The sequence below is a fragment of the Myxocyprinus asiaticus genome, chromosome 45, assembly GCF_019703515.2.
Source record: "Myxocyprinus asiaticus isolate MX2 ecotype Aquarium Trade chromosome 45, UBuf_Myxa_2, whole genome shotgun sequence".
Lineage (NCBI taxonomy): Eukaryota > Metazoa > Chordata > Actinopteri > Cypriniformes > Catostomidae > Myxocyprinus > Myxocyprinus asiaticus.
Genome location: NC_059388.1, coordinates 11523017 through 11549538, shown reverse-complemented (window position 1 = coordinate 11549538; position 26522 = coordinate 11523017). Strand labels below are relative to the sequence as shown.

The 26522-nt window shown below is 37.8% G+C and overlaps 1 protein-coding gene across 1 annotated transcript; it reads right to left on the bottom strand.

Annotated features, from left to right (window-relative positions):
- Positions 1-23530: 23530 nt before the first annotated feature.
- On the bottom strand, positions 23531-26254 carry LOC127435434 (40S ribosomal protein S16-like). Its single transcript, XM_051688928.1, has 6 exons — positions 26147-26254; positions 26005-26056; positions 25419-25520; positions 24120-24216; positions 23863-23910; positions 23531-23718 (listed from the first exon to the last, which is right to left on the bottom strand). The coding sequence occupies exons 2-6, from the start codon at positions 26050-26052 to the stop codon at positions 23573-23575; spliced, it is 441 nt and encodes a 146-aa protein (XP_051544888.1). The 5' UTR covers positions 26053-26056; positions 26147-26254; the 3' UTR covers positions 23531-23572.
- Between the last annotated feature and the right edge of the window lie 268 nt (positions 26255-26522).

Below are 26522 nucleotides of genomic sequence, written 5' to 3'. Positions count from 1 at the left end.
TCCCCCTGACTCTCTCTCTTATTCCCTGGCATGTGGAGCTCACCGAAATATCAACAGGAGTCAAATGTCAGCATAAGTAAAACTGTAATAGATTGATTTAGGATTTGATTCATCAAGTAACTTTACCTTGTAAATGTGTGTGATTATGTTTTTATCTCCTAGAGGCTTGCCGTAGAACACATCTGTCCATATGCAGCTTTTAGTGAATAAATAAAAACAGACTGTAGTTCCTCTGCTTTCTGATTTTATTAGTCAATTTAGTGTAGGAGAACGCAAGGAAAAACACTTGTTGAAAGAATCACTATGGATTACAATCTGCATTTGTGATGATATGTGGCTAAAGCACGATAAAAATGTTAAGATTAGCATGTTGTGGGAGTCGCATGGCACCAAGCGAGGTTTGGACATGTGAACGGTGAGCTCTGCGCACTTTGCTAGTTTGAATACTTTTTGTGTCATAAACTGGTGAGATTCGATACACCCTGATTCTTAACTGTTCTAGGAAGGAAATATGTCAAAGAATTCAAGCCTCGGGCTCTGGAGATATTAAAAGACACTTACGTGCTCAAACTGAAGCCCCCGAGCAGCAGGCCAAAAGCCCGGGAGTCAATATGGACGGTGAAGTGAAAGAGATTCGGCATCAATTGATGAACATGTCGGCAATGCTGATGAAGGTCGTTGCTGACTTGGAGGACCTTGCTGTAATACATTGATTGATCACTGCCATGGAGAAGAAATTCACTGAGATGGTTACAAGAGTGTCGGATGTTGAGAAATGGATCGATTATCTGGAGTCGTTGGAGAGGGAATTAGCTGCTAATCCACTAGTGACCAAGGCGGACTTGGAGCGCATTTGGGAAAAGTCGGAAGACCTGGAGAATCATAACCGGAGAAACAATGTCTAAATTGTTGGAATTCATGAGGACGAAATTTGTGTGATTTAGTTAGAGTTCATTTTGAGCCCTTAATAAAAAGGTTTTCGAACGATATAGGCAGGTGGGCTTCATTACATTTATCTATGATTGGGAAGGTTAATGTTATTAAAATGAATTGTATTCCAAAATTCAACTACCTGCTATAATCTCTCCCTGTAGATGTCCCCCTCTCTTATTTCAAGCTATTTGATAGCATAGTGAAGTCCTTCATTTGGAATGGTAAGCGTCCCAGATTACATTTCAATAAGTTACATAGGACGATTGACAAAGGTGGGCTAGGCCTACCCAAGATTTTGTTTGATTATTATGCATTTGGTCTCAGACATTTGGCTCATTGGTCGCTTCCACCTGAGAGAGCCCCTCCCTGGTTTTGTATTGAACAGGAAGTTCTTGCCCCTATTCCGCCATTGCAAAGCCTTTCTACTAAACTAACCGGAGAAGTTAAGTTACACCCCGTTACCTAATTTGCATGCGATATGGACAAAAGTGTCCAGAGTGTTTAATTCGGACATTTATTTAAATGTTGCCTCGAGCATATGGCTGAACCCAAAATTATATATTAATAAGTGCCCTTTCTGCTGGTCAGAGTGGATTGTGAGGGAGGTTAATATGCTCGGTGACCTATATGAGAGTGGAGTGTTGAGATCCTTTGAAAATATGGTTCAACATTTTAGGATTCCTCGATCTCAGTTCTATAGGTATTTACAGCTGCGCCACCTGCTCTGTACTATTTTTGGGAGTAGCATACACCACCCTAAAGTGGCAGATACTCTGGGAGTGGTGATTACTGCTTTTGGAAAAGGTCATGAGGCATCAGTGAATTACTCCCTATTAACTCAGAGTCTGGGGGACAGAGCTTCAACTTCTCTCAAGAGATTATGGGAGAAAGATTTAAACTTGGTATTGGAGGAGGGAGTGTGGGCTAGGATTAAAAAAACATCAAGTCTACATCTAGAGATGCAAGGGTGCATCTGATGCAATTTATGATTTTACATCGATTCTATTGGACCCCCTCTCGATTGTATAGACTTGGTCTTAAAGACACACCCACCTGCTGGTGATGCCAATCAGAAGACAGGGACACAACCCATGTTTTTTGGTGGTGTGTTAAGATCCAAGAATTTTGGTTGAGGGTTCAGAGTTTTATGTGTGATGTATTGGGTGGGAATGTTCTGAGGGAAGAGTTTTAAATTCATATAATTTGATTCTGTATTTTCTGTTATGTTTATTTAATCTGTGACTGGAAACAATAACAAATTTTAATAGTAAAAATAATGCTCAGTTGTGCTTTACAAATGCTTGGGGGCATTTCAAAATAAAGAAAAAATGTATTAAATTAAGTGTTCATGTAATTCCCTCAAAAAAAAAAAAAAAAAAAAAAAAGATTAGCATGTTGTCTTGTCAGCTCTTCAGTAAAAGAAGCTCATTGGTCACTTGATGAGAACACAAGAGCTCGCCCGGGCGACAGAACATTTTTTTCAAAAAATGTTGATGTGCTTTTCCAGATGCTGGAACCATTAACTCAGCCTTGTCAGTGAAGGGAGTAACGACCTCCCGATGGCAGACACAAATGCATGCTTGATCTCTCACCTACAAGCTGGCGATAATGTAAATGAAGCTTACACCTAAATATCGCTGAAAAAATTAGCTAGTGTGGCGCCGGCTTTAACAACTACATAGAAATGCCCTGGCAACCACAGACAAAATGCAAGCAGCATGTTTAATAATTTTTGCAGCAGGGATCAAACCGAGATACACATGACATACTTAAGCATACGTAAGCATACTTAAGGACATTTTGGGACATAGTTTAAAAATCACTTGGAGCGCAAAGAATAAGCACAAAGAACGTGCAGATTCATCCACAAAGTTGCTTGACTAAACTAGGTCAAGGTTGGCTGTGGTGGAAATTGCACAGAGAGAGTCTCATCTGTGAGCTCATATCTTTAATCAAAACTATAAAATGTCATGTGACACAAAATGAAGGTTAAAATGAAACACCCTTAAATTAGAGTAAAACAGTATGTCTGCACAGAAATGCATTTTCACTTTCCGTGTGGACAGACAAATTACTCCTTGCTGGAAACTTGTCACGTCATACTTGGTTTGAATACTGTGTTAAGGGGTGTTTACACTGCAATCTGTAGTGAAAAAGCAACCAGAAGTCATTCGTTTTTGATGAGAGTCAGTCTTTTCCAACAAAGCGAACGACAGTGACCACTGGCGATGAGACGTGCGCAGTCCAGCAAAGTGACAACGTTTAGAAGCATTACAGAAATATTTCCTGGTTCAATACAAGTTAAGATCAATCGACAGCATTTGTGGTATAATGTTGATTACCACAAAAAAAATTATTTTGAGTCATCCCTCTTTTTCTTTAAAAAAAAGCAAAAATCGCAGTTAAGGCTTGGTACTTACAATGGAAGTGAATGCCGCCAATTTTTTGGAGAGTTTAACAGATTATACACTGCTGCAATGTATACATACAAATGCGTTCCCTTCCATAATTACCATTTTTGGTGATAAGAGAACATATTCCTTGTCAAATTAGGATGAAATCTTATGTTACTGGCAGTATGTCTCATTTGTGATAAGATTTTTAAAAGCTATGGCCAGTTGTGCAGTTAACCAATAACATTAGGGCATTGTGCAACAGGAACACCAACTCAATGTATGTCTGAATAGGGCATTAGCCTCACCCATGACCTCTACAGTGGCTGGTGAGTTCACTGCTTATGTTCCTGCAGACTGACGGCTCTCAAACTGCATTGGAATCTATCAGCAGCCTGTGACATGTTGTGATCTGCTCCCAACTCGTGGTATTGTGTATGTGCATGTGTGTATGTGTGTGTGACATGGCACTTGTAGAACCAGTCATTGTGCGACTCCTTAAACTCCCTTGGGCACTTCCAGTGTCAGCACATCGTAAATAACTTGTGCTAACAAATGCACCCTTACAGTTGCTCAAGCCAGTACATACAAATACACAACTTGTGCCACTCCATATCAATCGCACAGGAGGCAACCCCATAATTATAACCCCCCCCCCCCAAACTGTCTTTGTGAGGAACACCATAAAATCGAAGAAAATAAATAGAAAACCAACATCGCTAATAAACACAAACAAACATGACATGAGAAGCTATCCCAAAGAGCAGCCTAAGATAAACATTCTGATATATTTTGAGAGGTCCTGTGACATCACTGTGACAACCTCCAGTGACGATCAGTGGCTAAAAATAACAGCAACGTCAATGCACGGGTACATATATGTGCATGAGCGAAGTCTGGCATTACAGAGATAACAGCAGATGGCTAGCAGATTCTGCCCTCCTCGCGGGAAACAATAGCAGCACGCACACACTTCAAACAAGAATATCGTAAGGCCCGAGGTGCAGTTGATCCCAGACATACAAATGCACACACAAATACGTCCTTCAGATTGTCCCACAGTGAAACACAAAGGAAGGGGTGACTTTTTTCTTTCATTGTGTATATGAAGCACTATCTGACCTTCATCCCAAAGGTCTTGGTGGAAAAAGTGTGTATGACTCCCTAAATCTAAAAGCTTAGCAGCTGGAGTCTGAATCTGAAGACTTGCATGTGGAACGTTCTCTATATTTACAGTCTTAAAATAGGATAATTCACCCAAAAATGGAAATTCTGTAATTATTTACTCACCCTCATGTAATTTCATACCTGTATGACTTTCTGTCTGGAGAACACAAAAGGGAATGATATAATGAATGCCCCGTTGGTTAAATTAAATACAGTGACCCACTTTAATGCTTAATGATGTTTTACTCAAACACTGCTATTGTATGATATGACATTGAAACACTTTTATTGTAATGCATCATTTGAAAAACCATACAGTTTAACACTTGTATTACACTTATTCCAACGTGATTATCTTGCGTGGTAGCTCACCTCATAGAGTGTTGGACTTTGGACTTGGAGACAGAATCTCGAGCCCAGCAAAGTACGCAAGCTAACAAGTGAGATGAAAGTATCATTGAAGTGACATGAAATGACGTGGTTGCTTCAGAAAATGTGCTTTTGATGTCGCATTTGCTTTTAGGGCACTATCGGTTAGGTTTAGTGTAAGGATGTCTGTTTTACTTACCTCTCATTTGCTTTTAGGATACTATCGGTTAGGTTTAGGTTTTGGTTTAGGGTAAGGATTAGTGGTGCAACGATCAGGAAATTTGAACCCGATACTGTTCTTCGATTTTTTAACACTAAGATTGGCTGATACCGATTTTTAAAAAAGTGCCCTTTGCCACACTTTTGCAAGTTATATTGTGCAGTTATATGTTTATGCCCCACACTTTACAAAAAGGTTCCATTTGTTAACATTATTTAACAACATTAATGTATTTAATATTAACTAATGAACTTAATGCTAGTCACAACATATACTATTACATTTTTAAAATCAAAAGTTGTATTAGTTAACATTAGTTAATGCACTATGAACTAACATGAACTAACAATGAACAATTGTAATTTTATTACCTAACATTATGATTAATAAATGCTGTAAAAATATATTGTTCATTGTTTGTTCATGATACCTAATGCATTAACTAATGTTAAAGAAATGAACCATTTTTATTAAGTGTTACCAACATTACATTAAAATTACATTCATTGTGAATTGCTAACATTTATTTGTTTTGAAACAGTTATGAATAGTTCTGTTGTCAATATCAAAAGGTCATAATGACATACTGCTAAGCAGTAAAAACCATGAGAGCATCACACACAGCAGAGATACATTCAAAAATAAGAAAGATCCATTACAAGCTCTAAAACTGCTCAAGTGAGAAATCATTAATATCTATGATTTGTTTACTTTCTTTGGCATTTTGTTGTAACACAAATCACTAATTATTAAGGAAATGCGTGAAGACACAGTGCCATTAAGGTTAAATTGTAACTGCTGTGATTAATGGTAATGTGACCAACATTATTCTGATATAAATTGGGATCCTCACAGAATAGTGCTGAGATGAGTGACATTGAGATATTGAGAGCACCTGGTGAGCACGCTTGTTTGATTGACACAGAGAGCGCACATAGTGAAGGGAGTAAAGTCGCCTTTTCAATGCATCTGACAAACGACAGATGATAGACCAGAAGTCATTCAATGGAAAGTCTCACGGAGGCTGCGAGATCGAAATCCAATTTGAGCCTCATCTGCGTTAAAATATTTCAACTCGTGCGACTAGACCATATGTGACCGCCCGACCGGAAGTGATGTATTCGTGCAAAACTATCAGCGCGAAGTGAGAAATATCACTAGATTTTGTCCTAAACTTTTTTCTAAATGCCTGCTACTTCTATATTTTGGACAATTAATAATGTAGAAGTCAGAAATGAACATTTCAAATATCACAAAAGCTTTTGGAATTACAGTAAACGTGTGATTAAATGTGTACATGTGTCATTTATTTCTGCACACACAAAACCTACATATTTAAAATCATATCTATGAATTTTTGATTCATATTTGCTGAAATAGGGTTGTTGTTGCTGTTAAGTATTAACTATAAAAACAGTAATAATGGCAAATAATACTATTAATAATAAATACTGAGTGAATATTAATCCTGAATTTTATTGAATTCATTCATCTGCTCAACAAAATCACACACAGTAATGCCATTCTGAGGTAAACCTTTAGTAGCTTCTCCTTCAGTGAACAAAATGTCATGGAATGCAGAGGCAGGACCCAAACACAGAGTTGAAAAATAAAAGGGAATTTATTTAATACAAAAAAAGGAGCAAAAACAAACTAAAACTCCCACGAGGCGGAAAAATAATAAACATAAACTACCCCGAAACGGAAAAAGTAATCCAGGCTGGGGTAGGGGAAACAGGACAACAGGATCGACCAGACCAAACAGGGAAGGAATCGAGAACAGGACTGAACATACAATAAACAGGACCAACCAACTAGACTGACTTGAAAACAAGACGAACTGGCACTGGACAGCAAACATGAGGAGACTAAAATAGGGAGAGGAATAAACAGGTTAACAAGACAGGCCAGGTGTGACTAATAAACAAATAATGGGCAAACAAGGAGGCGGGGTATGATGTAAGACAGAGACACGTGGCGATACAGAAACACAAAACGCAAGACACAAGACAACAAAAACACCCGAATGGCATGAGCGCACATCGCCAAGACAATAAGGCAATATACGCCCATGCCAACCAACAAACAAGACAAGAGAATGCGTAGCAATGCCAAACAAAGCGATGCCACGTATTCTTACACTAAACGAAACCTGAGCGTACATCGCGAGACAAATGCCACGACACAGACCGAAACCGAACCAGACAGGAAGTCAGAATCCAGACACCATGCTCCCGACATGAAACAAGACAGTCCGAAGAGCACATGGCAGGGAATACAACCGAAACCGTGCGCTCACACAAAGACAGACAATGAAACACAAGACAGATATGGGACGATGATGCCACGGTCTTGTCAGACAAAAACCCATACTGACAGAGTGACAGGACCGTGACACAAAATCCATTGTGAGCAAAATGACAATTCATCACGACTGCCACTAGGGGGAGAAATACAAAAGTCATATGTGAATGTCAGAGGCAGTGAAAAGGCGGCTTAAAGCTGAAAGTGATCATGATCCTGATCCCTCAAACAGTCTCTATCACTCCACACAATGTCTGATTGTCACGACTCACATTACATCACATATACTCAGATTTGTATTTGCATGTTTATTTGTTGTTTAATTTGTTTTTATAACCGTTTGCAGTCTCTTTATCCTCCTCTATGATGCAATCCCATGTTGACTGCATCATATCCTGCAACATCTTGACAGACCAGAGACATATGCAAGGATCCTTTTTGTGGACTTCAGTTCGGCTTTCAACACCATCATCCCAGCTATTCTTTGGACTAAATTAAACTAGCTCTCTGTTTCCACCTCTATCTATCAGTGGATCACCAACTTTCTGGACAGTCAGCAGCTAGTGAGAATGGGAAAATTCACTTCCAGCACCTGTACAATCAGCACTGGTGCCCCCCAGGGATGTGTGCTCTCCCCACTACTCTTCTCCCTGTACACAAATGACTGCACCACCAAGGACCCCACTGTCAAGCTCCTGAAGTTGCAGATGACACTACTGTCACTGGCCTCATCCAGGATGACGATGAGTCTGCATACAGAAGGGAGGTTGACCAGCTGGCTGTCTGGTGCAGTCAAAACAACCTGGAGCTGAACATGCTCAAAAGAGTGGAGATGATAGTGGACTTTGAACACCCCAACATTGACCCAGCTCACCATTCTAAGCAGCACTGTGGCAGCAATGGAGTCATTCAGGGTCCTGGGCTCTACCATCTCACAGGACCTGAAGTGGGAGACACACATTGACTCCAGTGTGAAAAAGGCCCAGCAGAGGTTGTACTTCCTTCACCAGTTGAGGAAGTTCAACCTGCCACAGTCGCTGCTGATACAGTTCTACTCAGCAGTCATTGAGTCTGTCCTCTGTACTTCAATAACTGTCTGGTTTGGTTCAACTACGAAATCGGACATCAGAAGACTACAAAGGACAGTTCGGACTGCTAAGCAGATTATTGGATGCCCCCTGCCCTCCCTTCAAGAACTGTACACTTCCAGAGTAAGGAAAAGGGCTGGAAAAATCACTCTGGACCCCACTCACCCAGCCAACTACCTTTTTGAACTGTTATCTTCTGGCTGGTGCTACAGAGCACTGAGCTCCAGAACCGTCAGGCACAAGAACAGTTTTTTCCCTCAGGCTATCCATCTCATGAACAGTTAAAACTGCCCCATTGAGCAATAATTATGTGCAATACACAGCTTAGTCTATATATTTTTGTCCAACATATCCTACCTCTTCTGCCATTACATTCCCTTGCACTATCTGTATATAACAGATTTGTATTTGTATATATATATATATATATATATATATATATATATATATATATATATATATATACACACACACACACAGTACTGTGCAAAAGTTTTAGGCACTTGTGAAAAATGTAGCATAGTAGGATGTCTTCAAAACTAATGCCATAAATAGTTTTCATTTATCAATTAACGTCATACCAAGTCCAGTAAACATTAAAAAAGCTAAATTAATATTTGGTGTGACCAACTTTGCTTTCAAAACAGCACCAATTCTCCTAGGTACACCATGACACAGTTTTTCTTGGTTGTTGGCAGATAGGATGTTCAAAGCTTCTTGGACATTCTTCTACACATTCTTGGCCACAGTTCTTCTATCTATTTAGGCTGTCTCAATTGCTTCTGTCTTTTCATGAAATCCCAGACTGACTCGATGTTCAGTGGGGAGCTCTGTGGGGGCCATGACATCTGTTGCAGGGCTCCCTGTTCTTCTATTCTAATCTTTTATATTTAAAAAGTAATGTTTGGGAGTCTAACATTTATATTTCCTATTGACACACTAAAGCTGAAGATATAAATAACCATATTAAGACAAATGCTTTTGTGAAACATCTTATGTGTCTAAGACTTTTGCACAGTACTGTGTGTATATATATATATATATATATATATATATATATATATATAGTCTCATTGTGTATTTCTATATATACTTATATTTTATATTTTATTTTTTATTTTTATTCTATTTTTTTATTATCTCTGTCTTGTAGTGTTTGTGCACTGGGAGCTTCTGTCATCAAGACAAATTCCTTGTATGTGTAAGCATACTTGGCAATAAAGCTCATTCTGATTCTGATTCTTTTTTTCAAAACAAGCTAGCACATTTATCTGAATTACAGCATGTCCGAAAGTTAAAATTCACGAATGCTTAGAATTGCCAATAACTCACCTTCGAAAGGCCACGCTGTCATTCAACAAGGGAAATCGCTCATTCATTAGAGTAGCAGTGTATGTGTGATTCACTGTGTGCTGCAAAAAAAGATCGGTCCTAAATCTAGGCATGATCAGCCGATTGCAGACTTAAGATGAAGATCAGTAGATTTAGATCGGGGGCCGATTGATCAGTGCACCCCTTGTAAGGATGTCTGTTTTGTTTACCTCTAATTTACTTTTAGGACAGTATTGGTTATGTTAAGGTGTTGATTTAGTATAAGGATGTCTATTTTGTTCATCTCTCATTTACTTCTAGGACACTATCAGTTAGGTTTAGGTTTTGGTTTAGTGTAAGGATGTCTGTTTTGTTCACCTCTCATTTGCTTTTAGGACACTATCGGTAAGGTTTAGGTTTTGGTTTAGGGTAAGCATGTCTGTTTTGTTTACCTCTCATTTATTTTTAGGACACTATTGTTTAAGTTTAGGTGTTGGTTTAGGGTAAGGATGTCTAATTTATATATTTATCACCTTTGAGATGTTTCTACACTTGCAGAAGGACAACCATCACTGCAACTCTCCACCGATCCGGGCTTTATGGCAGAGTAGCCAGACGGAAGTCTCTTCTCAGTGAAAGACACATGAAAGTCTGCTTGGAATTTGCAAAAAAGCACCTAAAAGACTCTCAGACTGTGAGAAACAAGATTCTCTTGTCTGATGAAACGAAGATTGAACTGTTTGGCCTCAATTCCAAGCATCATGTCTGGAGGACACCAGGCACCACTCATCACCTGCGCAATATCATCACAAGCATGGTGGTGGTAACATCGTGCTGTGGGGGTATTTTTCAGTAAGGTTTAGGTGTTGGTTAAGGGTAAGGATGTCTACTTTGTTGACCTCTCGTTTGCTTTTAGGACAATATCAGTTAGGTTTAGGTGTTGGTTTAAGGTAAGGATGTCTGTTTTGTTTACCTCTCATCTGCTTTCAGGACACTATCAGTTAGGTTTAGATGTCGGTTTAGGGAAAGGATGTCTTTTTTGTTTACCTCTCATTTGCTTTTAAGACCCTATCGGTTAGGTTTAGGTTTTGGTTTAGGGTAAGGATGTCTGTTTTGTTTACCTCTCATTTGCTTTTAGGACACTATTGGTTAGGTCTAGATTAAAGTTTTAGGTTCAGGAGGAATGTTTTACTTATTAAAACCTCTATCTAACATTCACCTTAAAACCCTCATCTCATTATGACACCATTTCACTTGCTTTTAGCGCCCCTTGGTGGACATTTAACTGGGAAACTGCAGCAAAATTTCATTTAGCAAAAAATTTTGCCATGGTCACGTAATTTTCATGAGATCAGGCTGCTTAATAAAGCAACCAAATGTGTCATTAAAGTAGTCCATTTGGATCATGCATTATGTTCCAAGTCTTCTTATGGCATATGATGAAAAGACTAAAATATAAATCGTTATTCACAGTGCTGAAATCCAATATGGAGGCTATACGTCGATAACATCAAACCTAATTTATTTCACATTGAACATCCTTTTTCACACCAAAATATGTCACATTATATAAAAATAAATTTAAAAAAAACGGGCAGGCTAACTGTTCCTGTAGATATCCAAGGTTAATGTCAGGCTCTCCTGAACTTTATTCAGTTGAAAAAGTAACCTACTTTTGAAGAATGAGGCACAGAAAATGATAAACATTAGGACTTTATTTAATGAATGTATATATTCATTTCATAGCCACATAAAATGACAAATTTTGCAATTATGTTACATCGTTTTCTCAAAATCTGCCTTTAAGTTCTGTGATATATCTGCTCTACAGAGATTTTCTTACTGTGCCATTTTGTTCTGTTGAAATAAGTGGGAAGTCCTTTAACTTGTCTAATATGAGAGTGCATCTGCTGACCTTGGTCCAGTGGTGCCTGTTTATGGATGAACTGCAGCCGATGATGGTGTTATGAATAACATGCTCTTCCTGAGCTCTCTTCAAAGCTGCAAATGAGCCACAACAACTATGTGTGTCACTCCAAAAAACTATCGACCCTGACATTTACAGTATTAGTGCATTATTACCAGTGCTGGGTAAGTTACTCAAAAAAGTACTAAATACTTTTCTAAAATTTGAAATCAGAATACTTTACTATTTTTTTCATGGGAAAAGTAATCACATTACTAATTACTTTACTTTTAAGTTACTCTCTAAAACAAATTTTTTGTGTTTCCGCTCAACAAATTCAAAATGTCTAAATTTCCTCTTTGCTCATCACAGACGTACATATTAACAAAAATCATGTTTTAAAAGTATTATTCTATATAAATAATATTTGTTTAGAAATATGTGTAACCCAGTTGATGTTTCTAAGAGTAATTAAAGTCAGTAAATGTAATCATTAAAATGTGATTATAAGAATTTAAAATGCAATGTAGCTTACACTACTTTTGGACTAATTACATTACAGTAATTTATTACTTTGTAATCATATTACACCAAACACTGATTATACTATGTAATACAATGTAATAACAAGGCATATTATAATTGGATCAGCATTATTACATGAGGATATTCAAGTTCAAGTAGATGAATGCGTGTTGTATTTCTGTCACTTCAGCTAATGGAGTGCTATAGCACTTTGCCGCCAGGCCCATCTGTATATGTGTGTGCATGTGTGTATGGCAACAGTTTTTGTGTGCTCTCTACTCCACCTCTCCTGTTAGTCATCATATCATGAGTTTTTCTGATGTGCATGATGAGATTACCAAAGCCTACTGGGCCTCTCCTTAGAAGAGAGAGAGAGAGAGAGAGAGAGAGAGAGAGAGAGAGAGAGAGAGAGAGAGAAGAAAAACGACAGTCGACATCATCCATCCCGGCCTTTTAAGGAGAGCTCCTGCAGAGTCTATGAGGAGCTGGCCCAGTTTCACACACTCTCGCTATAATCACTGAAAAAGTGATACGCTGCTGGAAACAAACAGCTGAATTGTGCATTTTCGATGGACAAGAATGACTACATGTGTACTGACAAAACTGTATTGTTATTGTGTTTTTCTTTGCTCTATGTATTGTGATATGTAAAACCTGATTTGCCTAACCCTCAGTTTAAATTGCAGCTTGTCAATTTCCATTAAAAGTGACAGAAATAATGATATCACAATAGCATAAGACAGGGATTTTAAACTTGTTAATGCTAAGGACACCCAAATATGATGTTCCCCTTGTGAGGAAGCTATAGAATAATGTACTTTGTACACTGACCCATTTATACTATTTGAGAATTTTTTTAGATGTGATACTATGACAACGTGTTGTTTCCTAAATTAAATAATTGGCTTTTATTTGTTATTGTACTGAAGCCAAACAGATTATTCAAATTTCATGTTGAAAATAGTTATTATTAGTGAAAAAGTTTAATAAATAATCATTATTAGTATTAATAATTATTGTTCCAAAGCAGCTTTACAGGAAAAAGTTCCTTATAACCAGTGAGCAAGCAAACAACAACAGTAGTGATAAAAAAAACCTGTTGTTCATACCACTTGTGAACATATATACGTCGCAAGGAAGGAGAGAGGATAACTTTAGAACCATTTTTTTCAAACATTTTCTCTTAAATTTTCTGGGGTCCCCCTTACTATGGAGCATAAAACCTGCCAAAATTAAATAAATGAATGCAGTGTTAAAAATGAAAATTAAAACCTCAATAACCATTTCGTTTCCACTAAGTGTCTGTAAAATGATTAATGAGGTTTTAATTTACATTTTATCACTGCATTCATTTCTTTAATTTTGGCAGGTTTGTTGCTCCATACCTTGCGTTCCAGGACCAAAGCTTGAAAACCACTGGTGTAAGACATCCTACATATATTTACCTATACTACACTGTATTATATGTTTTGTCAGGTAAGCTAAAAATGTGCTTCATGTGCTAACATCTTATTTTATTTAATTTTAAATACATTTAAATTTAAAATTGAGATCTCAAATGTAAAATTCTAAAGTTTTTATTTATTTAAACAAAAAGCTGTGATATTTGCAAATTATCATTTATTTATTGCAACAAAACAAGGTGTTTGCAAACCTTTTGCCATAGCTGCAGTTTCAGCATGATTCTTGGTCCAACATTACCGAACTTGATAATCTGTTGTAAGAAACAGCTGCAGTGGCGGGCAGCGACATGTCTAATGCAAACCTAAAATAGCCAAATTGACAAAGGGGATCAGTCTGACTCATTATGCAAACCCTGTCTGAGTCTCTATACTCTCACACAACACAAGCATACATCAATATTTACTGCTGCTATGGGACAGCACAAGTCATTTTGTGCCATTTGAACCAGGTTTATTTCAGGCTCACTCTGGTCCTTACTCAAATAATCCTAATCAAAGGAGCTTATAGAGAGTTTGTTTTATATTTAGTAGTTACAGAAATACAGTGCCTACATTGCCAGCAGTCCAAGTCCTATAAGAGTTATAAAATATAAAATATAAGATTAATGAACAGGGTTGGGGAGTAATGGAATCCATGTTACGTATTTTAAATACAAAATATTAGTAATGGTACAGTTACGATTTAAATTAGTAGTAATCAAAATACAGTCACATTCAAGAAGTATTTTGATTACTGAATAGATTACTTCAAATTTTGTCCATATAAATGTTGCAATCTGATGAGTGTTTGAACAGTGGTAAAACACTTTCTTCTGATGTGTTGCATTCATGTAGGCCTACTGTAAGCAGACAGAGCGTATCCACCTTTTTATTTCCACCTTTTCATGCTTGTTATGAGCACGAAGGTGGTTATGATGTTATTGAGGAACTTCCCCTTGGGAGCTTAATACAGCATGTATCTACAGCTTAAATGTGCTGTAAGTGATTTTTTCATGGAAAGGTATGCAAAAAATGTTCCTACTCCCTGAAAGATATTAATGAAATAAGTGCCCTGAAATATCTCACCGGTCTCCGTGACAACTCTAGACTCTGTAAACAGCAAACAAAAATGTGTTCACGGTCCGCAGTCTGTGACGCTTTCTCTCTGTCAAACATTTTGCGTGTTCTCATAGTGTTGTAGTTGCAGTGAATTATTGAGGCATAATAATTTTTATGCCATGTTGTTCATAACAGTTTTCAGTTGAGGGCGCTATTTTCCTACTGTTGTTTTTAACCAATGTTTCTGCTCTCAATAAAGCTCATTTTTATATCTTTGGAGTCGGGTTTTGGAAAGAGGGGGTGTGGCTAATCCAACGGCTCAGTTTCGTGGAAGTAGAACGGCTGAAAGTGCTGGCAGCGCCTTTAACAGAAAAAAGACAGAAAAACTTTGATAGATGAAACATGAATCCGATAAATACACGATTACAGTGATATATGGTTTGTCAATGTTTTTTGATTTGGTTTTAGTAGTTTTACAAGAATAATGGGTGTTTATGAGAAACGCTAACCAATGTAGCTTTTAGCATCATATAGAAAGCTACAAATAATATATATTCTGCTTCATTATATGAATAGAATCTACATATGATCAGAAAAATTTGTCATTGTGTACACTCAGTGGGGTTTTGAAGTAAGTTTGGAGCAGCAGAAATATTACAACTTTTAAAAATTATCATGTGAAAATTTAGCTTAATGCTAAGCTAAAATGTTATTTCTAGCCTTTACATTCTCTACTAATACCTTTGAGATCTAAAATTAACCCTGCTAATGAACAAATGTACAAACAATAGCTGTTCAGTTCAGTCATGTCTGATTCATTGTGAGAACTTGTGTGTACCATCATGTTCAAAAATATTAAATGTAATGTAATGGGAACAAGATGGTTTGCTACTTTTAGAAATGATTTAGAAATATTTTATACAAAAAATGAAAATGCTGTCATAATTTACTCACCCTTATGTCATTCCAAACTCTTCCAAACTCTTTTTAGCACTAAACAACATGTTCTCACATGAAAACACATGCAACTGTGAACAAGCTTCTCTCATATGCTCATAAATGCACAAAAGACATCAAGATTTCTACTGAAAAATGACTTTTTTTGAGGTTGTTTCTCACCATCATATGCCTTCAGAAGACTTGGAATATGACGCATGAGTCCCATGGACTACTTTTATGATACATTTCTAAGCATTAAAGTGAGTCACCATCAGCTACCAATGTATTGAAAGATGGACTGGGATTCTTCCACATAAGAAAAATCATACACAGGAGTCATTCAAGTTTGGAACAACATAAGGGTGAGTAAATAATGAGAGAATTTTTATATTTGGGTGAACTATCTCTTTAATGAAACATAACATAATGTTACTCTGACTCTATTGCTTGAAAATTCATGCATTTGAACTTTGAATAGCTTCAGCTCAGGTGACAGTCTAAGCATACAAGCACAGGGAGATATAGGGAGACCAGGACCAGTAGCTATAATCATTATTTCTGTTGGTGAGCTAATAGCGATTCACAGTTACTCACAGTGTCTCTGTATCTTCTCTCTGAGTAGTCGTTTTTTTCCCTGCTTAATAAGCAGTGCCCAAACAGTGCTTCCCTGTTGCCATGCCAACAGCATTACTGTATCCCTCACCAAAGTGCTCTTGGCAGACCTTCGAACGCGCAGAGAAATGTCATTACTTTTTCTCTCGTTGCAGTACCTATTACGGTCAAACCAGACGACATGGTGAGCCCAGAAAAGCTCCTGGGCGAGAGTAAATCTGCGCCCATCGTCAAGTGATGTGACAGGAAAGGGTCACGGGGTCGCCCTTCAGGTGATGTGTTTCCATAGCGCTGTGCATACAAAGGAAAAACCCATATATGGCTAGTTCTTTATTTATGACATTCTCCTGCCTTTTACTAGGTGACCGTTTAACTGCAGGGTGTGCAACAGGCAGAGCGGACTGCACTTTTGTACTTCCCGAACCTTTACTGTTTATGTTTTGCAAATATTCTTTTTTTGTCCATGTAGGAACTGTGGTAACTATATCATGATTGTGCAGAACCCATTGGCTTGACGTAGACAATGAGATGGATTCCAAGTGTCTGGAGAGTGTTCGTAGGGGTTGACAGTTTCGAAAATACAGGGACGACACATGACAGCAAGACATGTGTTGGGGAGTGATTTGTGACTTGAGCTGTGTCTCAAATGATGCAATATGCTCTGTACAGTGTGCAATTACACTGTACACTCGACCATCTAGTGTATACATGTTCAAAGAGTAGTATAGTCGCAAATGAAACACTATTTTGTCTTTTTGTCTTTTTTTGCTAAACAGAAGAAACACTTCCAGAGCATGTCTGGCCACTTATCACACTTTGTAATGTCACAAATTAATCATACAAATGAAAGCTTGCTCTGAAATGCACGCAGGGTTGAAATCAATACCCAAGGCTAGTAGTTAATCTCTCAATTAACACACACAAGCTGCATTTGCAAATATGGATGCATGTATTTGTGCAACAAGATGGTCGGTCCAATCGTGGCCCTCAAAAGGCATGAATGCAGCAGACATATACAGATGTCTTATATATAGATAGATAGAGAGCAGTGCGTGTGTAAGGGTTTGGGGGGTGGAGGGTGAGTGCGGGCTGGAGGAGGGTGATTCTCTGAACAGATAATGACGAAAAGCAGATGCAAAGAAATGAGGAAGGCCGTAACTTGTGTTAACCTCAGTGGATAGTTCCAGTTACATTGAAACTGTGTGTTTATGTGTGTGGTATAATGAGCAAAGGGATAGATCACCCAAAAATGAAAATTCTGTCATAATTTACTCAGCCGCATTCACATAAACAATGCTGAGCACGATTCAGAGGTTGCATTTTTTCTCTAAAATTAAATTTTTACTCAATTTACAACCCTAGTTTAGACTTGGAGTTTGGGTTGGTTGGTAGAGTTAATCAAATATAAAATACATTCCTGTTAATTGTATTACATCATTTACAACTAAAAATACAAGCCCTTTTTGGCACTATTCTGTGGACATTTTACCCAGAAACTGGATCTCACACATGCCCATATGCACAACAATACTTCTAGCTTTGGCCACTGGGGTCAGTGATTTGATTTTCAGCGGAAGAACTTTCGACCTACTGTCGCCAGAATCACAGTGTGATCATTGTAAAAAGCACCATAGAACAGGGTTGGATCTAGGGGGTGCTGAAGTAGGCTTTGGCCCCCCAAATTATCCTGGCTCAACATGGGGGTGAGTAAATTATGACATAATTTTAATTTTAAGGTGAACAATCCCTTAAATAGGTATAAAGAATGTGTTTTACTTCATAGAAGTTCTTTTTTACAAAGAGTAGAACTATCAAACTGAAGAACATTACTAATACTAATGCCATCTCCATCTAAATAATGGGAATGACCAGTAAAAAGTGAAGTCATATGTGTAAAATGTCATTAGTAAGTTGTAAGTATGTATACGAGGTTGTGGCCTTTGGCCTTCTTATCATTATAAGTAAGATTACATAGGCAGGGGTTACCTGATCCTGGATCAAGACTCTTACTTTAAGACACTTAAAACATATGGGCCATGTGGTGTCAAGGAGATGTCTGTGATGGTAAAAGAAGCCAGGTTCCCGTTCAGCTCTGTTCCTCTATAAACAGCTCAAGGCGCTCTGTTAATGTCAGACCGAAAGGTAGATGTATAAGTCATGCTACTGTGTACAGATTCCCAAGATGCTATCTGTCTGCCCATACCCTTCCAGGAACCCTGTGGCCTAACAGGAAGAAGTGGACTTTCTCTGCTCCTCCCCGTAGCTGGTAATGATGCCCATACACAGGTATCTTTCATCTTTATTTTTGCGGCAATGCCACACTGAGCATTGATAACAATTATTTTCTGCCAATCTCCTTTACTCATGCAAAGATGCCTGAAAAGATTGTCACACCTAAGCAATTCCATATCTAGAGAAAGCATTGTTTGTAATGCATGATCAAAAGTTTTACTTGGGCCTACTCATTTCTGTTGTAGCAGATTATACAGTAGTACCATATCTGTTTACCATATAGCACTAAATTCAATGTTTTGATATCATAATGTGCTGAGTATGTTCTCTTAGTAGGATAATTTAACTGTAGGGAATGTATGACAGAATGTTAGCATAGCAGGCTAATCCTTAGCATCTAACTGGAAACCAGGTGCGTTCCAAATCGGACATTTCTGCACTATTCTACGTCACTGTAGTATAAGTAATGCGAGAGTACTATGTTTACACTGAAAATGCAACAAAAAGAAGTGTACTACAAGTGCTCGGAATGCACTTTTTCAGCCATCAAAACGGAGTGTAGAATAGTGGACACTTCATGCACGTGCTCAGGACTTGCCGTACATAGTGGAAAGGGCGGAGTTACCTGGCTACGTTGCCGGTCTGAGTCAAAACAGTTGTAAACAATGGAGAATGTAGCAACTAGAGAAACTTCAGTGAAGCTATTACCTTACAAATTTTAGTTGAATGCTTTAACATCACCACACGCTGTGTGAATATGTTCATTATTTTAGATATAAGAGTTGAACTAAGTGGCAACACATTACGTGCAATTGAAATGTCACTTCCATCAAGTGTTCGATTTGAGATGATATTACACTTTGAAAATGTGTACACTACATGTCTGAGTGCATAGTATATTCTGTAAGTGCATAGTGTATAGTGCGTCATTTTGGACACAGTTAAAGTCTCTTTTAAGGGAAGTCAGTCCACCCAGCGGCCATCTTTGGAACACTCCCAGGCAGCTATTTTCAATGTAAACAAAGCGGCATAAAAGTACAGCTGCTGTCTACTTGAATGGGGAAAGACCGAAATCTACAAAATCGTTTGTTAAGTTTATGACCAAAGAACATATTTCAAATCAGCAGTAAAATCTGACAACAACTGTTTCATACATTGTGCTTCTTCAGCTCTGGCCATGCTAAAAAAACACTATTTTTCAAGCTGGTTCAGCTATTGAACATGCACATGATTGACAGGTGATCTCTGTACCTAAAAGCTGATTGGCTCTTTTACCTGTAAGGAGGGACTTCCTTTTCCTTTTCCAACCATTGGGCGTTCCGATTTCTGCCATTCATTTTAATAAAAGTGGCCTGTCTCTGCTAAATATTTTCTGCTGGAAACACAAAGAGAAATGCTTAATTTGACCACTTGATGATTATTTCATGTGAAATATGTTATATATAGCTTACTCAATATTGTATAATTCCATGATTAAACATTAATTTTAAAGCAATATTTTCCATTTGAAAAAATAGATCATGTCTGGACCAGTGTTGGGTGTTACTTGTTAAATGTAATCCAGTACTGATTACAACTTTGACAACTTAAATTGTAATCAGTAAAGTAATATTTAAGATTACACTTTTAAGTAATCTAATATACATTTAGACTACTTTTTAATATGCAGAGACAACTATAAATAAGCCAATCATAGGTTTTTTTTTTTTTTTTTTTTTTTTAAGTAAACACTGTGGCGCTATGAAAATTCCTCTGTTTGTTTAGAGCGACCCGTCTCAAGAGAGACAATAACACTGACTCAGTGATTTGGGGGTGGGACTGTCTGTTTGTTCGAACAATGGCAGAAAGCATATTCAGAAAGCTGTTTAGAAAACAATGTTTATTTTTGCAATTCCGTTTGGTGGTGCAGAAATTACATCGGTTTTAGGCTCTTTTTAACACGTTAAACGTTATTAAACATAAGATCAAACAGCAACTTGCTATTTGTCAGTCGCTGAATAAAACAAAAGGGAAAAACTAACACTGAGTGCGTTTACATGCACGTTCTTACACCGATTATGCTTAATAAGCTGACAACGCGTGAGGTCACGTAAACGAAATAAACTGTGTTCCTTTATCGGCGTTAAGGACAAAAATGGCTAATGAATAACCTGATTGACACAGGTAGACTTTTGCCCATTAAGCCGATTTTGCGCGCCATGTAAACACCTTACCCGGTGTTCTTACCAGCTCATCCAATGTGTGCACATGCCTCTTCACGGTTTGACGTCAAAAGTAGAGAATAACGCGTTAATTTCAAATGTCATGTAAATGCAGATTTCTTGCCTTATTTATTCTTTTATAGAGTAATCAGCATATTGGTGTGCATGTAAACAGGCTCACTCTTACTCAAAATGGAAGACATTGATAACATGCATGTATTTTTTTTTAAAAGGATTGTTTTTATTTAAAATGTACCTGTAATCTGATTACACACATAATAAAATGTAATCCGATTACAGGTACTTACTTTTTGTAATCTAATTACGTAGATCAGATTACATGTAGTGCATTACCAGCCAACAGTGGTCTGGACGTGCTAATAATTGAACGATCTTCTCATCAAGTGCTTCAATCACCCTATTACAATTTCTCTGTCTATATTGTAAAAAACACTACCATGGTATCTTTAACCGAGTTTGGCTCAGTGTGCTTTTGTCCATGTACATCCTCTATCCCGTGCGAACAGCAGCATATTTCTCATGTCCTTGTCCAGGAAGCTCAGCTTTAGCGGTGAATCGTTTGCACTCTGTGGTTAAATCTGACCTCAGGTCAGGACAGTCTCGGTCTGAAACTCATCAACAATATGAGGAATATATATTGTATGATGCTAACAACACAAAACTAGTCCTTTCTTCCACATTAATTGCACAAAGTCCTACCCTAACAAAAGTAAATGTAACAGTTTGTCCAAAAATGTACATTTTGTAATTTTTTACTCAACCTCATATCGCTCCAAACCCATATGACTTTTTTCTTCCCCATTAACGTTCAATAAATGGAAAAGGGCAACATGAAGATTCTGCAAAATATCTTTTGTGTTCCATGGAAGAAAGTCATACAGGTTTGGAACGGTTTGAGTAAATTAGGAATTTTGATGCTTGGGTGACCTATTCCTTTCACCAACGGACATGTTTTAAATATATTATCTCAAGCAAAATCCATGTCTCACCTCGCTACAAATTTAGTATCATATCTCATATATCAGTATCACAACTCTTCTGGGTGAATCAGATTGTTATGGAATGCAAGAAGCATTTTCAGGCGTGGTTACTTCAATGCAAAGTAGCAGGATGCAAATAGCAGAAAAGAGCTACACGCAACAGCATGGTGTCTTCACCATCTGCGTCCACTTGGTGATCCAACTGCCAGTAATGGATCAATACCAGCCATTTACCAGAAGTGAATCAGATCAGACTGTGCACTGCAAACAAGGGCGTAGATATGGCTTGAACATTGGGGGGGTACCTCCCCACCATCCCCCCTGGAATCTACATCCCTGACTGCAAAGCAAGCCAGCTCTTATTTCATAAGCTCTTATTTACTTACCTCACCTAGAATCTTTGAGTAACAGTACTGAATCATACTCAAAAAAATACCAACAGAACAAGTAGGCATGTGTGTGCCTCTTTAATCTAGATGGATTTTAATTCTGACAGTTTCCTCATCTGTCAAAACACAAATGTTTTGCCTTCTTTTCGGGAATTTCAGATTTTAGTCATCAGTGCTGACTAGTTGCCTTCAACTGGCAGGATTTATGCGCATTTTTACGTCTTCTGGGATATTATGGGTTTAAAACTTCCATCAACAAGCCTCATACAGGCCTATTTAGGTTTGGGTCCCTCTTGTGGCTGTGCTTGCACATTGCTTTACCTTATATCCAAAGATATTTGCTATAAATCTCGCTGCATTGCCCTCTATAGGTCTACTTGGTATGGCTGTGATGTAACAGCCTTATTGTTAAAAAAAAAATAATTAAAAAAAAAAAAAAAAAAAATATATATATATATATATATATATATATATACACACATACACACACACACAGTAGAAAACTAAATTTACGTGATTTGTGGTTTTATAAAAATGTACTTACGCATCATAACTTAACTTTTATAAAGTTTAGTTATGATGCTGCCTGTATACAGAAAATATATTACTAAAGCAACTTAATTATATTTCAGAATTACAAACAATATTCACATGACCATGGTTAAACAGCTACTTAACAAATGAATTGCTCCTTATTCCAGTTTTATATTTTTTTAAAAGGTAAACATACGCCTTCTTGCATTAAAGGGATAGTTCACCCAAAAATGTAAATTCTCTCATTATTCACTCACCCTCATGCCATTCCAGATGCGTATGACTTTCTTCTGCAGAACACAAAGATTTTTAGAAGTATATCTCAGCTCTGTAAGTCAATACAATGCAAGTGAATGGTGACCAGAACTTTGAAGCTCCAAAGAGTATATAAAAGCAAAATAAAAATAATCCATATCTTCAGAAGCATTATGACAGGTGTGGGTGAAAAACACATCAATATTTAAGTGTATTATTCCTATAAATTCTTCTCTCTGCCCAGTAGGTGGTGATATACAAGAAGAATATTAATCTAAAAAAAAAAAAAAAAAAAAAAAAAGAGATCTACAGTAAATAAATATTAATCTGTTCTTTAAGACATGGATTTAACCACTGTGAGTCTTATGGATTACTTTTATGTTGCCTTTACATGCGTTTTGGACCTTCAAATTTCTGGCCACCATTCACTTGCATTTTATGGACCTACAAAGCTGAAATATTCTTCTAAAAATCTTCATTTGTGTTCTGCAGATCAAAAAGTCACATCTGGGATGGCATGAGGGTGAGTAAATTATGAGAGAATTTTCATTTTTTGGTGAACAATCCCTTCACCAAACAAAGAATTATAGTGTAAATGAGCAAATACAGATACAAATAACACCAAAAAATCTCTACTAGAGACCACAGAATGTTTTCCCCTCAGTTTTATTGAATGAAAATAGACAGAGATTTTAACGGTAGGACTTCTGGTAGCGGGCGCGAGCTCCAGGTCCACCGAACTTCTTGGACTCGCAGCGGCGGGGATCAGCGACCAGCAGGGTCCTGTCGTACTGAATCAAGATATCCTTGATCTCTTTCTTAGAGGCTTCATCCACAACTGAGAGGAGAGAAAAGTTGCGGAATATGAGAACATGTAAATGAATGAAAATCTTTATAGTAAAATACCACAACATCATCTTCACTTTTCAGACATGCTAAAAATGATTAATCGTCTTTAGTGTAACAAAAGATTCACACTTACATTTCTGATAGTAGGCAACCAGGGATTTGGAGATGGCCTGACGGATGGCTGCATAAAGAACAAGACTTCATACAAACACTCCAGTACCATTTGTATAATGTATAGTAGCGTTCTCAAAGAGAACGGAGGAAATAAGACACCTTAGTGTTGACCAAGACATTGATACAAGTATAAAGGTGGCGAAAATAACATGCAACAACACTACAGAAAACCAGCTGAATGCAGATTAAATGGAGGTATCAGTCAGCGTTGCTCACCGTAAATCTGAGCAACATGTCCGCCACCCTTCACGCGAACTCGGATGTCAACACCAGCGAACCGCTCCTTACCCAGCAGCAGAACAGGCTCCAGCAGCTAAAGAACAGTTAATAACACAGTTACAAGACATTCCACACTGATGTAGAGAGCAAAATTACAATTACTCCCCTTCATGAAACGCACAATACAGCAGCAAGATAATCAATACACAAGATGTGTAACGGTACACATATTCGTACCAGAAATTTTCAGTACGGGTCTTTCGGATCGGCACGCATGTGCACTGAACGAATGCAGCTTTGTTTTGTCCACTCACGTGCTGAACTTCTGTGTGCGCGGAACTTAATTTAAAATTCTGAGCTTCCCACCTAGCAACTAGGACCGGATGTTGTTGGTTCAGCTACCCAACCAAGCATGCACGAGCAGTTATGGAGAACGCAGTTAAACCAGAACTTGAAGATCCTCCACTATTATTACAGTCTCCTGTTTGGGAACATTATGGTTTCTCAATTAACATCAATGACGATGGAGAAAGGCAAGAGGATTGGACGGAAGCTATTTGCCGGCATTGTTCAACTGCAATCGGGTATGTAGCTGGCTGTATGTCGAACTTGCTCACTCATCTGGAGACGACATCACCCGAATGTGAACATCACTGGTGGACTAGTGGAGTGCAAACCCAGCTCCCCGTGGCATTTAAGCAGCCTCTCGCTAAGTCAGACCAGGACAATGCTATAACAAACGGCATAGGTGTTTTTATAGCAGTGGATATGCGACCATATTATGCTGTCGAGAACACGAGGTTTAAACATGTTGAAAGTAATCGAGCCCCATTACGAACTCCACAGCGGGAGACATTGTTAGTGCCAGCAGATCTGCCCTTTCTGCAAACAACGTGAACAAGTTAAGCTGGAACTGTTGCACAGTCATGTGACGCTGAAAGCTGCTAATGTGAATACAAGTACAGTTCATTTTCTAAACGCTGCACCTTAATGGATATTTATTTTATTATATTTTTTGAGAGATTATTTATTTAGATTAAGTAATTTTTTTTTTTACTTTTTTATTAATAGATTGCAGCAGTAATGACAGACTATTAAGACAGAACCACAGTTTGTTCAGTAAATCACTGTTTAATAAAAAAAATTTAAAAAAGCAATTTTGTGTTCCCTCCACACCCGCTGTACCGAAAACATACCGAACCGTGACCGAGGTACATACCGAACCGTGACCGAGGTACGTACCGAACCGTCATTTTTGTGTACCATTACACCACTACACAACATGAGTGATCTTACCTTGTATTGCAAAGTGACTGGCTCAATCATCTCAAGGGGTCTGCCATTGACCTTAATTAGTCCATTTCCCCTCTTGCAGTGGGCAACAGCAGTGGCAGTTTTCTGTTAAAGGTGAAATAGAGAATATTTCGTCTCCTCTAGGTGCATACAAAGTATCATTAACCAGTTTGTTTAACTGAACGATTATACCACACACAAGAACATACTAACAGTTAACTAGCGGGACAACAGCTGTGTCTTGACTACGTCTACTGTTAAAACGAAAAAATGGGCACAAATATAATTAACTATTGTGCATTACTCAATACTGTAAATATATGAAATGCAGAAGAGCGACCCACGTGTCAGCAAACAGCCATTAAAAACAGATCACACTTCATGTACGGTTAATCTTACCGATATCAAACCACATACACAAGCAACCAAATGTGTACATGATTCCTAACCATTCTGGGGAAATAATATTACACTGTCATGTGATTTCATAAGGCCATGACCATATCTTCATACATTGATGTTAGCATAGCCTCCTAGCTTTACTACCGTGCACGCGCATATGAGAACGATTCGGCCCTCAAATACTCACTTTACGCCCGAAAACCTGGACAGACTGTAGGGGACCTTTAGCTGGCATGATTCTGGAATGAGAACAAACAAATGTTGGCTTAAGTGGAGCGTTTAAAAGGCATCAAACGCGTTTGTTAATGGGAGATGGGTAATGGACGTACCTTTCTCAGCTCGAGCGCTGATCGGAGAGGCCGCACCGGGGTTTCCCACGTGCAAAGACAGGGGCACTGTCGTAAACACGTGCCTCGGCGAGAGAGCGTTTACGACATTTGTGGAAGCAATGGAATTCTTCTTCTTCTTCTTCTTCTTCTTCTTCTTCTTTCGGTTTTGTGGCAGCTGGCAAACAAACGTATTGTGCATGTCCGCGACATAATGAGATGGAGTGTGGAGCATCAGTGTTGAGGGAAAAAATAAATAAAATAATAATAATAATAATAATTATATATATATATATATATATATATATATATATATATATATATATATATATATATATATATATATATTTTTTTTTTTTTTTTTTTTTTTTTTTACCAA

Coding starts and splice junctions, on each gene's coding strand:
- LOC127435434 (XM_051688928.1), bottom strand. CDS start 26,052: ATGCCAGCTAAAGGTCCCCTACAGTCTGTCCAGGTTTTCGGGCGTAAA. Junction 24,217..25,418: donor CAGTCACTTTGCAATACAAG/GTAAGATCACTC, acceptor ACTGTTCTTTAG/CTGCTGGAGCCTGTTCTGCT. Junction 23,911..24,119: donor ACATGTTGCTCAGATTTACG/GTGAGCAACGCT, acceptor TTCTTTATGCAG/CCATCCGTCAGGCCATCTCC.